The sequence below is a fragment of the Cyprinus carpio genome, chromosome B5 (assembly GCF_018340385.1).
Source record: "Cyprinus carpio isolate SPL01 chromosome B5, ASM1834038v1, whole genome shotgun sequence".
In the NCBI taxonomy this organism is placed as follows: domain Eukaryota; kingdom Metazoa; phylum Chordata; class Actinopteri; order Cypriniformes; family Cyprinidae; genus Cyprinus; species Cyprinus carpio.
The window spans coordinates 7,612,300-7,626,390 of NC_056601.1; the positions used below are offsets into that span (position 1 = coordinate 7,612,300).

The 14,091-nt window shown below is 39.1% G+C and overlaps 2 protein-coding genes across 2 annotated transcripts in view; both read right to left on the reverse strand.

The window, feature by feature from the left end:
- The window catches only part of whrnb (whirlin b), a 58,937-nt gene extending 57,454 nt beyond the window's left edge, over nucleotides 1-1,483 (reverse strand). The window contains exon 1 of the mRNA XM_042724018.1: nucleotides 233-1,483. Within this exon, the coding sequence (XP_042579952.1) occupies nucleotides 233-961 (729 nt within the window). The 5' untranslated portion in view covers nucleotides 962-1,483. The remainder of the gene's footprint in view (nucleotides 1-232) is intronic.
- A 2,175-nt stretch (nucleotides 1,484-3,658) lies between these two features.
- LOC109099026 (NADPH oxidase activator 1-like) lies at nucleotides 3,659-13,909 on the reverse strand. Its single transcript, XM_042724019.1, has 16 exons — nucleotides 13,765-13,909; nucleotides 13,380-13,559; nucleotides 12,635-12,717; nucleotides 12,317-12,425; nucleotides 9,733-9,867; nucleotides 9,407-9,514; nucleotides 9,052-9,111; nucleotides 8,924-8,961; nucleotides 8,657-8,795; nucleotides 8,369-8,437; nucleotides 7,801-7,879; nucleotides 7,370-7,449; nucleotides 6,477-6,631; nucleotides 6,225-6,330; nucleotides 5,483-5,606; nucleotides 3,659-5,401 (listed from the first exon to the last, which is right to left on the reverse strand). The coding sequence occupies exons 2-16, from the start codon at nucleotides 13,551-13,553 to the stop codon at nucleotides 5,295-5,297; spliced, it is 1,566 nt and encodes a 521-aa protein (XP_042579953.1). The 5' UTR covers nucleotides 13,554-13,559; nucleotides 13,765-13,909; the 3' UTR covers nucleotides 3,659-5,294.
- Nucleotides 13,910-14,091: the final 182 nt, after the last annotated feature.

Sequence of the window (14,091 nt, forward strand, 5' to 3'; positions counted from 1 at the left end):
CTGCATATGCAAGTGCATTAAAACATGTTTCTTACATTGGGTTTGCTTAAAGAGTTTTTGCAGTAACCTTATCAGAAAAGTGAAAAGAACCCCTAAAAATGTGTTTCATTTTTTCAGTGAATAATTTCAGACTCAACAGATCCACAAAAGATTTCTCAAGACGTGAAATGTTTAAAACACTGCCAAAAACACACGTTCACTCACACACACTAACACAGAGATCACACATCACCTTGACTGCCTCTCCATGAGTGACTCGGTCAAACACCATGTTATTGACTTGCATGATCTGGTCTCCAACTCTGAGCCCCTCTCTCTCAGCGGATGATCCCGGCTCCACCAAAGACACATAGATGCCAACTCCATGCTCTGACCCACCCCGTATGCTGAATCCCAGGCCTTCGTGGCTCTTGCTCCTTTTCAGCGTAACTTGGCGGATTTCATCAGGCGCTTCCTGCATCAGCGCTGGCGCTGTCCCCTCAGCCGCGGTGCTGAAAACCAGAGCCTGACGCACAGATCCGTGAGTAAGACCGGCCTGCTCGGACTCGTGCAGAAAGTGCACGGAGGATGCTCCAGCATGCGCGTTCGTGCTGCTGAGGTCTTCCGAGCACTCGTGCTTGACATTGGCTGCCAGCAGATCCGTCTTCAGATAAAGCCCTTCCGATGTGTACTGGTCGAACAGCAGCTGGTCCGAGCGTGGTATGACCAGGCGCAGCATGGGTAAGAGTTGGCGCTTGTTGGGTGTGTTGAGAATGACTTTGAGAGTCTGCACGAGATCAAAGACATTGCGCTTGGCGTGGTAAACGTTGAGACAGTGGATGAACTGCTCCCTTTCGAAGTCGTTGAGCAGCACGTTGAGCGCGTTGTGCAACTTCTTGACGTTAACGGAAAGCGCGCGGCCACCGGAGCCAAGGGAGTTCGCGCCCGACTTAAGAGAAGCGCATTCCAGATCCGTGCTCATTCTCGGACACCTCAAAACCACAGGGGGATTTCACATCAGGCATTAGGAACAGAGCACGGTCACTGCCTCTTGCTAAAAACGGAAGCGCACCGCGACTCGTGCGTTAAACCTGTGACGAGACCAGCCATGCTGAGTTGAGTCTTCAAAATAACAACGCAGAATAACTAGTGCAATGCAGTTTCGAAACTTTTGATTATTATTGAAACTGGTTTAATAATCACTTTGAATAGTGGAAAAAGTACACTGTTCTTCCAAAGGCAAACAACAAACCCGAATTAAGTCCCGCGAGGATTTGCCGTCCGTTATAGTGACTTTAATCCTTTTGGTAACACACTGTGTGATAAGAAACGGGTGGAGAGACGCGTCCGGCTCCAAGAAAGAAACAAAAAACACAGCAAGAACGTTTAAAGTTTGGAAGCTGCGCTCAGAAGGGCAGCGCGTCTGGTCAGTGTGGCTCGCTCGGATTTCTTGTCGCTACTACTGAGTCCGTAGTGAGATACCAACTCGGCGCTCTGGAGGAAATGACGCACGCGCGAGGCGCCTCTGTTGCTTAGGAACAAACAACTGTGAGGAACGCATTTGGACAAACTAAACCACATTTTTTCCTGTGCATGAGCTATTTTTAATGTTCAAGGCCCACCGGGCTATTGACGTTATTCAATTGAAATATAAATTGTTTTCAAAAAGCATTGCGCACTTAACGTAAAGTTCTCAAAGGGAAACAGTCGAAACCACAGCCACCTTCAACTTTACACGAATGTGCCATAGGCAGATCCTCTAAATGTTATTCATTCATTCATTTTATTTATTTATTTATTCATTTATTTCAATGGATAATGAACATCTAGCCTGTCATTGTTGAAAAACAACGATAGGGTTATAACATTATGACTGCTTCTGGCTGTCATGTCCCATGAAATGTTGATTTGATTTGTAATAAATCATTATCTTGTAGATTAGCGCTTATAGATTCTGCTCAGAAAAATAGTTTGGCCTAGCAACAACCCAGCTAACAGGAGACATTCACAGAACGCTGGCTAACATGGTTCTCTAAGGTGATCATTCTTCTAGTAACGTTAATAGAATGTTCATTCAAAGTTAACTGGTCTTATATAAAGTTCTTAAAACAAAGTTTATATTTGTATTGTTTACATTGTTTATGGAATGCATTTGAAACATTTTAGTTGGACATTCTTTGTCGTCAAAAATAACATTTCCATAATATCTGTGAAATATTAAAATAGAACTCTGCCATAACCAAGACAAACTGGACTTTTTGAAAGTTCAGAGAACATTTCATAATTTAATTGTAACAATAGCAAGAAGTTCTTGTGTTAGAAGCTGGGAAGACGTACACTGCAACATACTTATGATTTAATATTTAATTTAAAAAATATTAATTTATCAATCTGCAATGAAACATAAAAATTGTGCCAGTATGGCAATGGTGGAACATCCCATTTAGAGATCAAAAATATTTGACCTAGTAAAGCCATAACTGACCAATCAGAATCAAGCGTTCCAGAGAGCCATTAAATACAGAAAAACTTCCAGAATAGAAGTGACCTAAATACATTTTTCAGTAATGACTAATGAAAACCAAACCTGATTATGATTAACATTTTCCTTTGGAAAACTTATATCTTAGTGCAGATGAAATTCTAAAGGCCCTTACATTTCAATCTTACAGCTGATTTCTTATCCTAAGTTAAGACGGGCAGTGAAAGCTGTTTTGAACAGATTTACAAAACGAGGGCAGCGTTTGGACGCATTTATGTGCATGTGCTTTATTTGAGAGTGTTCCATTTATACCTGAAGCTCTCTTATCGCTTGTGTCCGCCTGGGAAAAGAGAGTAATATCATCTAAAAAACAGCTCTGCTCAAATCAGGTTGGTGTTGCAAGAACCCAACTCTCACAGATACTGTGTCTAATACTGCATCTGCTGAGAAAAGCTGCATAATCCATACTGCACATTCATGGCAGTCCATGAATTGTTTTAAACAATTATAATTATCCATATTATGTAGGCTGTCTAATGTGCTTAAAAGGCAACCAGCAAGGTTTTAGGCCAGTCTGTGGATTTCAGCTGCTGTGGAAGCTCAGTTAAAACACACATGTCATCCTCTAAGCTCATAAAGAGGAATTAGAAAGGCCTGTCAGCAGACATCCACAACCTACAGTTCACCAATAGTCTCACTTAGGGCTATTAATAAACTCATATGGACTGTTGCTCCCTTTAAGGCTGTATTTAACCTCATCCGTTTCTGGATTGACCCAATCCAGTTTTAATGTAGTGCGTTTTACTGGTCCAACATCAACAAAGTGAATTTGTGTTGCCAAGGTGACTGTATACATAGGTGTTAAATAAAATAATAAAAAATATCAATAATACAAATTAAACAAAACAGCATAATAAAATAAATGTGAACATGTACTAAACATTCAAATAAATGACAACAGCCTCAGTAGTTAAATGACTGATTTAAAATGATAATGAGACTAAACATCTATAGACCCTCTCAACTGAACTTTCTTCATTCTTCCAGGTGTCCAACCCACTGATTTACAGCCCTTTAAGATGGTGACATTGCAGCAAAAGAGTCAAATTCATTGCTAATTTGCAATTACCGCTCTTGGCATCAGCGCATGGTGGCAGAAATTAATGAACAATTAATGGGCCTAAATGAGACAATAGAGATGCTCATTGATCTTTATGCACTGTAGAAGTGAATACACTTCAGCTGTAAGTCACGCACAACTATGACTCACTTACCAAAAGCACACATACACATTCAGAAGTGCTCCAAAATGAATGCCAGTAATTCAATTAAGTGCTAAAATACCAAATATCTTCCCTTGTCCTTTCTTTCTCTGTTCGTGTGCGCGTATTTGTGAGAGTGATTTAATGAAGCTGTGTGGTTGGGTTGGTTTAACCTAATTTGAGTAACTCCTGTTCTCTTGGCTTAAAATTGAGTCTCCAGATTTCCCCTTGCACCATCATAGTTGGCTGTTTTCTTCTGTCTGTTTTCTTTATAAAGAGTCCCACATTATCTTTTGAGTACAGGGCAAGTGATGTACAGAATTAACAACTAACTTTTATGACGGGTTGCGCAGTCAAGGCCATTAAATTGCAGCCGTTGGCTGCGCTACACAAAGACCCAAATACAGTACAGTTACAACTGACAGAAGCTTGTTTTGATGCTGAAACATGTTAAACTGTAAAACTCCCTGACACTTATACAACACCATTTACAACAGCTCATAAACATAACGCTGAATTTCACTCTTTAACAAATAAAAATCCAGGGACAGAAGGTTGGAGGGGAAGAACTGATCGGTAAATGTTGGGTCAGAATGCGATACGGCTTTGATTAATAGCAAAATGTTTAATGGGAATTGAGGGAAATGTGCGTCACGCTGGGCTCTGCCAACCCCATAATTACGGCAATATAAAAGAGCAGAGGGATCGTATGCTGCAGTGCCATGCCCCAGTACCCAGTCTGACAGAGCACACCACGCCATTAAACACTGCATTACAGATACCTTGCTGAGGTGTATTCAGCTCTCACTACAGGACAAGGATGATTTAAAAGCCATTTTATGACATCTGACCAAGTCGGAAATAAAATCTGCCAGCGGTGTGTATTGTATGGGTGTGATGCAAGTTAAATAATCTCTTTTTGCTGCACTGCTCTGCTGTTCAGTTTGTATATGATAAATACCATGTCAGCTGCAGGTTAAGAAGAGGTGGGTGGCAATGATGTAAACTAAAGCTGGCATCCCATGGAGCACTATTTAAAACTTTGGATTTGGCCTCTAGCCGCCCTGTTTTGTGATCTCAAAAAGTACCTGAAATTTTCACTTTTCTATTAATATTAAATGAACTCACTCTGTAAGGTGAGCCAGGAGTTTCCAGTTGGCATCTAATTTAGACAGAAATTTGGATGTTCCGGTACCATTATAAGTAATATATTTTATCTTAAATTTCCAAATGATATTATTTTCCAGGTAAAAGCACTTAAAGACTGCTGTGATCTCATTAAGTAAATGGAAAAATAAATCAAGGAAAATGTTATTATAGAAAAATTCACCTTTAGAACAGAAAAAAAAATATGGAAAGGAGGAATTATTTTGATTTTAAGTTTAAAAATGTATGCTCAAAAGTTATTGTGATCATGTTCATTGAGACAGCAGTTGGGCACAGACATATTTTGGCATGAAGATAAATACTGTAATTTTTAACAGATGGACCCCTCATGACTGTCGATGCACACGAGAAAGTTCTTATTCACTCAAGGCTAATACAGCCACTGTTGATGTTTAGAGGCTGTGTCAGTCTGTTGATGCCCCACTGATGCTGTCTGTATCCCGATGAGCAAAACTTCGAGGGAAGATGCCGATATTTCCAGCAATGTGTCCTTCTAACCACTCATCATTCACTGCAAAATGGAAAAAATACTTGTCTTACCCCATCACTTGTGTGTTACATTAATAACAAAGATATCACTGTGTTTATGTACCTTCACTCAGAATGTCAATTGTGTCGCCTTCACTGAATTCCAAATCCTCTGGGCCTTGTGCACTGTAGTCATACAGTGCCACCATCTGATAGAGAATGGCCCTGTTGGCCAGAGGTTCCTCATTTTGGAACAAGATGGAAAAAACAGGTTGCCAGAATATTAAAAAATTGCATAACAGATTCATAATAGATCAAAGTTCATGGAGTTTAATAAAAGGGTAAAGCATTTATAGGTTGATTTCATCAAATGGTGTAAACACTGTGACTGTGCAAGCACTAGCTCAATCACTGGCAGACATTTTTGGCAAGATAAGCTAAACAAAGAATTTTGCAATTCTGTTTGGTGGCAGTAGTGGTACAAAAAGTATATTAAAGGGATAGTAGACCCAAAAATGAACATTTTGTCATTTTCTTACCCTTGTGTCTTTGCTAACCTGTATAAGTTTCTTTCTTATGTTGAACATAAAATAATATATTTTGAAGAATGCTGGTAATCAAACAGTCGAAGGTCCCCATTGACTTCCATAGTATTTCTTTACTGACTATGAAAGTCAGTGGGGACCAACAACTGTTTGATTCTTCAAAATTCTTCATAATGTCTTCTTTTGTGTTCAACACAAGAAAGAAACTTATACAGATTTGGAACGACATAAGGGTGAGTAAATGATGACGATTTTCATTTTTGGGTGAACGATTCCTTTAAGTCCCTGATAGCTGTCAGTCCAAAATGGCAATTAGTTTACCTGGCACCAAATTTGGGCACGTCCGTATTCAGCAACACCATTCAGGCTATCCAGTCTATCATCACCATTCAGTGGTGTTAGTGCTCTGGTGCCATTCCTTCTGTGTCTGTGAGAGGAAGTAGTAGTATGTGTTAGAGATGGTGTGGGGGTTTGTTTAATGGAAAAATGTGACCAGAGTTCTAACATACTTTAAAGCTGGGAATTTATGGCAACTAAAAGCGGGTCAAGCAAACTACGGGTCTGCGATATTACCTGAGGCGAATGTTCATTGCAGGCTGTCCTAATTTCTCAGCGATTTTGTCTTGCAGATCCCGGAAAGAAGTTTCTAGAGGGACTCTCAGAGCCATGGTGTATGAATAGTGCACCTTGACTATGACTGATCCAGACTCCTGAGGTGAAGTTTGGGCCTGAGAAATTGGGGTGGGGGGGGCACATCTGAGGTTATAGCTGAGATAACTGAGAGCTACATATGATCAGTTCACTGGAAGTGTAAGCCAAGTGAATATGAAGTTACAATACAAGAACTTGAAAAATGAAAGTATTTTCCCCATTTCATTCACACAAGGTATTTGCATATTCAGATATAAGTTTTGTCACATGGTAATAAGGTTTCTCTGCCAGACAGTGGCCTCAAATAGTCCCCTTTTCAATTTTTTATCAGCTTTCTTTTGCTCCCTTGGGTGTATTTCTGACTGAATCAGGCCAAATCAAAGGCCTGCTGCCTCAACACTCCACTCCACTTCATGTCTGAGTCACAAAACTCATTCAAAAGATCTCATCTCACACAAAAGATCAACCATGACGGCCACTGCATTAATCATGCTCTGCTTCTATTTCCATCTACAGTACATGATATTGTCAGAAATACTGGCTTTCAGGCTTGACAAATTGGACAGGGAGATAAAATGAATTTGCAGAAATATATAAGATATAAGCACAGAGGATGCAGCCAAATATGTTAACAGACCTGGGGCCTTATTTATCAAATTTTGTCCTTATATTTACACACATTCCTACATATAAGGATAAGTTGGTAGAACCCACACTTATAAAACGTTGGAGTTTCCATTCTAAAGGGCTCACTGCTTTGTCCTGCCATGAGGTTAGCATTATTTCATAATTTTCAAGTGTGTTTCGTTACTCACCTGCTGTGTAGGGACGCGGGTGGAGTTGCCGGTTGTAGGAGGAGTTGTGTGGGTAGCACCGGCATAGGAGGGGAGCAGCTCTACAGGAGAGAGGATGAAACTTACATTCTTCACAATACTGGTACAGTCATTTCTGCTTTTTTATATTTAGGACAGTTAAAGGAGAGACAGGAAATGCACATAAACTGCACATAAGGGCATCACGCAACATGCTGGAGCATGTGCTGTATTTAAACAATGCCAGTGCATTTTTAATAATGACATCTATCAAATATTATAAAAGAGAAAGTTTAGAGATTGTATTATCTTTCATTTTTTATGATAATATATATTTATGAAATAAAAGAAAACACACACACACAACAACTTTAGTCATTTAACAAATAATTTTGGTTTGAATGTGTCCGTTTTATCTGAATTATTTTCTGTACCTAATGAACGTTGAGATGGAGCTTGGGGTCGATTTGGGGGGTTTAGGGCTGGTGGAAGTGGGATGCCATTGGCAAGTTCCTTCAAAGAAATATAAAGAGAAAGTCACTAAATATGGTACTTTAATTCAGACATTGAACATCAGAGGCTAAAGAATAAGGTCACTGCTAATACAGCATGCCAAGCAAGGAAACATAGATCACTGTTTTTGTACAATTAATCATCACATATCTGGCAGAATTGGTTATAAACTTTTAAACCTTTTTTATTTTCATGATTGCTTTTCTTTTCCTCAAAACGATACTAAAAGTAATAGTGTGATGAGGCAAAGCGCAGTCTTTGCCAAATCTCTGTGGTTTGAAAAGTGTGTAAGCACATTTTTAGACTAGAATTAAAAAGCCTTTAAAGCTGTCTGCATTCATAAAGCTCAACATACTGAATAAGAGAAAAGCTGGGTAAGACTTGGCAAATAACAAGACACTATTAAAAACCATAAAGAACACTGTGGCAAATGAAAGCGGTCATACAGTATAAGGAAGTTAAAAGACAAACAAACAAAGGGACACTTACAATTCGCTTGGTTTTACCCTTGTTTTTCTTGCCCATCGGTTCAAGCAGGAAATTGGGAACCAGACCTTTCTGATATTTTTAAAGTTAAAAAAAGAGAAATATCCCAGTCATTATTCTATATTCTGTCAAATGTTTAATATCATATCACATTGATGATGCCACTTCAACTGCTTTTGTGAATGTTAGAGAAATAATAAGAAAGCGAGACTATAAAGTCAAAAAACATTCAATGTGCCTCCAAATCCTCTGTAACAGTCCATCACATTCTAGAAAGGAAAAGTATCCCACCTTTCCATCATAAATGATGATTGCCAGTCCGTCTTTGTCATCATCACTGTACAAAAACACTTCTGCTCCTGCAGGCACCGTGAGCTCCCCTGCCCCTTTTGCCACATATGCACTCTTCATTATCATGTAACGAGAGTCCCTATGCAGGAATAACATATCCAGCTTAATTAGAAATACTTTGTGCTTAAATTTGGCATAAAATTAGTACAATATATTATATCTGTGTATTCAACTGGTCTTAATATTTCCTGTCTATTGAATACTTACTGGCCATCTTCTACCTTTGGCTCATAGTACCCTGGTTTCTGCAGAGACATACATAATCAGTGCAATCTAGTTAGAAACCAAAAGATGGTAGAAAGCAGGGCAAAATTTGACAGGTGTAGTTACTGTACCTGTGGTCTGAGAGGATCAAAACCTCTGAAGTCATCATTTGGAATCAAAGAAGTGATGACCTGCTCAAGATAACGTAAAAATTATTTGAGTCAAAAAGGTTGAGCCACTGACTTAGAGCATGTTACTTGAAACATGAAAAGTTTGCATTTTTAAGGTACGGCATATGTACATGCCATTCCAATGTGTTTGTTTGTAATATTTGACATTGGGCACATTTAGGTTTGTCCAGTTTTCAACTGTATCACTTATTTTGTGTTTGAATGTCATATACTGAACTATTATTGAATTTTGCATCTTATAGTTAATTTCCAAACAGCTTTTAAAGCAGCTGTACAGTGTGAAGATGCAAGTCACCTTAGCTTCACCCAAGAAGTCCCTCGGTTTAAGCTGGTCTACCTCCTGTTTCCTGGGACGGAACACTTCACCCTCAGGAACCAAGAGAGGCTCCAAAACCTCTCTCCTCTGGGAATAAAATGGACATTTCATGATTACAATGTTCAGTGGAGTGTTGTTAGCTTAAAACACAGACTGATGAAATCATCACAATCTACTGCATTCAGCGATACATTATCAGTAAAGAGCAATCATAATGTAGCAGGGATCTCTTGCACTATAAGAGAAAATAAACTTTTCAGTGTCCTCTTAGCAATTTCTTAATAAAATTATTACATAGGTCTTACAGAAATAGCCTCAAGAGCTATGCCTATCAAGTTGCTCCAGCCCGCTCCTCTCTCCTGTGAGGCCGCTGTCAGAATTTCCCTGGCTTTGTCCCATTGCTGCAGTCTAGAGTGGACAGCTGCTGCATTATAAAGGACCTGTGAGTGTAAAAACCACACACAAGTTGTACACACTGTTCATTACATCATATCAATAGGACAATAAAAGATTATACACTATTGTTGGGGTCAATTATATATTTACATTTACATTTAATCATTTAGCAGATGCTTTTATCCAAAGCGACTTACAAATGAGAACAATAGAAGCAATCAGACCAGCGAGATATGGATATATATATATATATTTTTTTTTTTTTTTTTTTTTTTTTTTTTAAAAGTATATATTTGAATAGAAAGGTAAGTGCTAGTATAAGTTGGTCAAGTGCTGGCGAAAAAGATGCGTCTTTAGATGTTTTTTGAAGATGAGTAAAGACTGTTCGAATTGAGATTGGGAGGTCATTCCACCAGCTGGGCACAGTCCAGGAAAAGGTCAGTGAGAGTGATTTTGAATCTCTTTGGGATGGTGCCACAAGGTGCCGTTCACTTGGAGAATGCAAGCTTCTGGAGGGCACATAAGTGGACGTCTTGTACGCAAGCATCAGTACCTTGAATTTGATGCAAGTGGCTACTGGTAGCCAGTGTAACCTGATGAGGAGAGGAGTAACGTGAGCTTTTTTTTGGCTCATTGAAGACAACTCTCGCTGCTGCATTCTGGATCAGTTGCAGAGGCTTGATAGAACATGCAGGAAGGCCAGCCAAGAGAGCCTTACAATAGTCCAGTCTGGAGAGAACAAGAGCTTGGACAAGAAGTTGTGTAGCTTGCTCTGACAGGAAGGGCCTGATCTTCTTAATGTTGTATAAGGCAAATCTGCAGGACCGGGTCATTGTAGCAATATGGTCTGTGAAGCTTAACTGATGATCCATCACAACTCCAAGGTTTCTGGCTGTCCTGGAAGGAGTTATGGTTGACGAACCCAGCTGTACAGTATAGAGTAGTTGTAATGAAACGATGGGTTAGCTGGAACCACAAGCAGTTCTGTCTTAGTAAGGTTGAGCTAAAGGTGATGGTCCTTCATCCAGCTAGAAATGTCTCTTAGACAGGCTGCAATGCGAGCAGCTACCGTCGGATCATCTGGTTGGAATGAGAAGTAGAGTTGAGTGTCATCAGCATAGCAGTGATAAGAAAAGCCAGGCTTCTGAATGACAGATCCTAATGACGTCATGTAGATGGAGAAGAGAACTCTTCCAAGCACTGAGCCTTGAGGAACCCCAGTAGCAAAAAGTTGTGACTTAGAAACCTCACCCCTCCAAGACACCCTGAAGCACCTAACTGAGAGGTAGGACTTAAACCACAGGAGTGCGGTTCCAGAGATGCCCATCTTTCAGAGAGTGGACAGGAGAATCTGGTGGTTGACTGTGTCAAAACCAGCAGACAGATCCAGCAAGATGAGTACTGAGGACTTGGAAGCTGCTCTTGCCAGTCGCAGGGTTTCAGTAAGCGAGAGCAGGGCAGTCTCAGTTGAGTGGCCGCTTTTGAAGCCAGAAAAATATATATTTTTTTTTTCTAAAAAATAAATTTTTACTTTTATCTAGCAGGTATGCATATAAAAATCGATCAAAAGAGACAGTAAATACATTTATAATGTTATAAAAGAGTTTTATTTTACTCTCTGTTCATTGAAAAATCCTTTAAAATGATCATGTTCCACCAAAATATTAAGCATCACAACTGTTTTTAACTGTGATAATAATGAATGTTTCTTGAGCAGCAAATCAGCATTAGAATGATTTCTGAATGATCATGGGACACTAACCAGTTATTTTAAACAGGTTTTCATTTCACAATATTACTGATTTCACCATATTTTTTTTTATCAAATGAATGCAGCCTTGTGTGTGTGTATATATATGTATATGTATATGTATATGTATATGTATATATATACACACACACACACCTAAAGTAACATTATATTTTTTACTGCACTCTTGGAAAACTGTAAAGTAATTCATTTCCTTGAACAGTACCCTCTATTCCATCATCACGATTACTCTTCCAGGAAATCACATAAACTATACCTATAGGACATATTCCTCATGTCTAACAATGGACTAGTGGTGCAAATTTAGCTCTTTGGTTCTGTGAAACTTCTACAAAGCAAACGTTTCTATTTTTCAGCTAATAGGCATTTGAGGAATAGAAAGGTTGTTTCATCTGTTCAGGCTAACCTGAGCTTAACCTGACAACTGAGGAATGCTGGATATGTCTTATCTTCTTTCACGCTGGCATTTGACATTGCATAACCATGGAGCTTTTTCACCCAGCCCTCAAAGAGGCCTTGTGATGGATATCTGAGCAGGTGAACTCCACCAACGTTCATGTTTAATGGCAGAGTTGACACAAGGCTAGACAGAAGCTGTCAACAATTTCCCACCTCTCAATAAAATGTTAGCAAACAAATGTGCAATAAATTCATACTTAAATATATGGTTTTGTTTGAACTTTTTTTGCACATACAGAGAAAAAATATGCTTATGTTCTGACCTGCCAGCTGTACATTTTATAGCGAAGACCCAGCTGTTTGTAGTCAATAACAGGGTTTTCCCTCATGAACTTCTGAGCCCATATACAATCAGCCAGTGCCTCCTCCAGCCTGGTGTTAGAAAAAAGTGACACAGACAGAAATGCAAAGAGAATGGGAGGAAGATAACAAAGAGGCAGTGTCAGATCAAAGTGAATCAGCTGTCCAGAACATCAACTTTAAACAAAAGATGTCAGTGTTAAAGATGTTTGTGTTGCATCACGCTGTAGCGTACCAGACAGACTAGTCCACTCATTCTTAGAGAGCTACAGTATCCTCACCTATTTGCCATCATATGAACGGCAGACCTCTGAAAAAATCCCACAGCAAGACATGAATCCTTCGCGATTACCTGGTCGAGAGCCTAAAAAGCATTTGACATCATCAAAGACATTTCAAAAGACATCTCCTTTGTATCTAACAAATACATAACAATTACAGTTTATATTTCCAGATTCTGTTTTTTAACTACCTTGAAATTACTAAATTATTAACTATGCAAAGGGTTTTCAAATTGGGTTAAGGGGACCCCCGGGGGGCCACAAGGGAGCACTGGGGAACCATGAAAAAAATGAGGGGGGGGGGGGGGGGGGGGCACTGTAAAAAAACTAAAATTTATTTAAAAAACAAATAAAATGTATTAAAAAATTTATTTGTGGGGAAAATACAAATATATCATAAAAATGGTCTAAAATACATTTAAAAAAAAGATATTTAATTAATTAACCTCCTCAACAACTTTTAAAAAAGAAACATAAGTCTAATTTTTAAATCTGGAAACTTATGAATAAAGTGAAAGTGAAGTTTAATAATCACTTTAATAATCATTTTCACAGTGCAAATTAGGACTTCATACATTCAAACACACAGCTGTCTTTTAAATTTTAAGATGGCACAAGAATGATCATATTTTTTGGCATCTAAAAGATCAAAAAGCCTAAAACAGAAACTATAGCTTTCAAAAATAGTTTAACAACCAAAGACAATGATAAATTGCAACATAAAATATAACATTTATGATTGTACCTCGATGGCCAAGTCCACCTGACCCAGGGCAATGTGTGTCGAAGCAACCACAAACATAGTGCGACAGTTGTGTTCTGTGATCTGGTTGAGTTTAGTGAGAGCACTCTGCCAGTCCCGGCTGTCTATTGCTCTCACAGCCTCATCCCACAGCTTGATCAACTCTATGTACAGCATGGCCCTCTAGAACAAAATAACTATCACTATATACCAAGATGTACTGAGAAATCACCAGATTTTGGTCGCTAATAACACTAAGAACAAAAAGAGTGAATGTGACAGCTGCCCACAAATGCAGGTGAGACTATGAGCTATGCATGTTCTTGTAAGAAAATAAAACCATAAAAGCAAAACCTAATACTACAGTAGTACAATGACCAACACTTACCACTGCTCAGAAATTGACAGAGATAAGTCAGGAACTTGAACTGCTTTCTAGAAGTGATCAATCATGAATATGAGCGTGGTTCCTGAACAGGTGTAAGCCAGAGTTCTTCGTGAACTCACAGGGAAGTGATTTTTGTAGTGTGACACACAGCTGTGGTTCCTCCCACTGGCCATGCCTTCAGGAAGTCCCACATTCCCAGAAGAGAGAGACTGAGACTTGTTGAGAAGCAGGTAGGGCACGTACACAATGGCTCACTTAAACAAAAAGGTGTTGCGTAACGAAATTTAAGAAAGACAACGTACACACTTAAACAATAACATATACAGC

What these genes read in the sequence shown, in the direction of transcription:
- LOC109099026 (XM_042724019.1), bottom strand. Translation starts at nt 13,553, where the DNA reads ATGCTGTACATAGAGTTGATCAAGCTGTGGGATGAGGCTGTGAGAGCA. An exon ending in AGGTGGACTTGGCCATCGAG is followed by an intron (nt 12,718 to 13,379) that starts GTACAATCATAA and finishes AATGCTTTTTAG; the next exon opens with GCTCTCGACCAGGTAATCGC. An exon ending in TCATCATTTATGATGGAAAG is followed by an intron (nt 8,438 to 8,656) that starts GTGGGATACTTT and finishes TAAAAATATCAG; the next exon opens with AAAGGTCTGGTTCCCAATTT.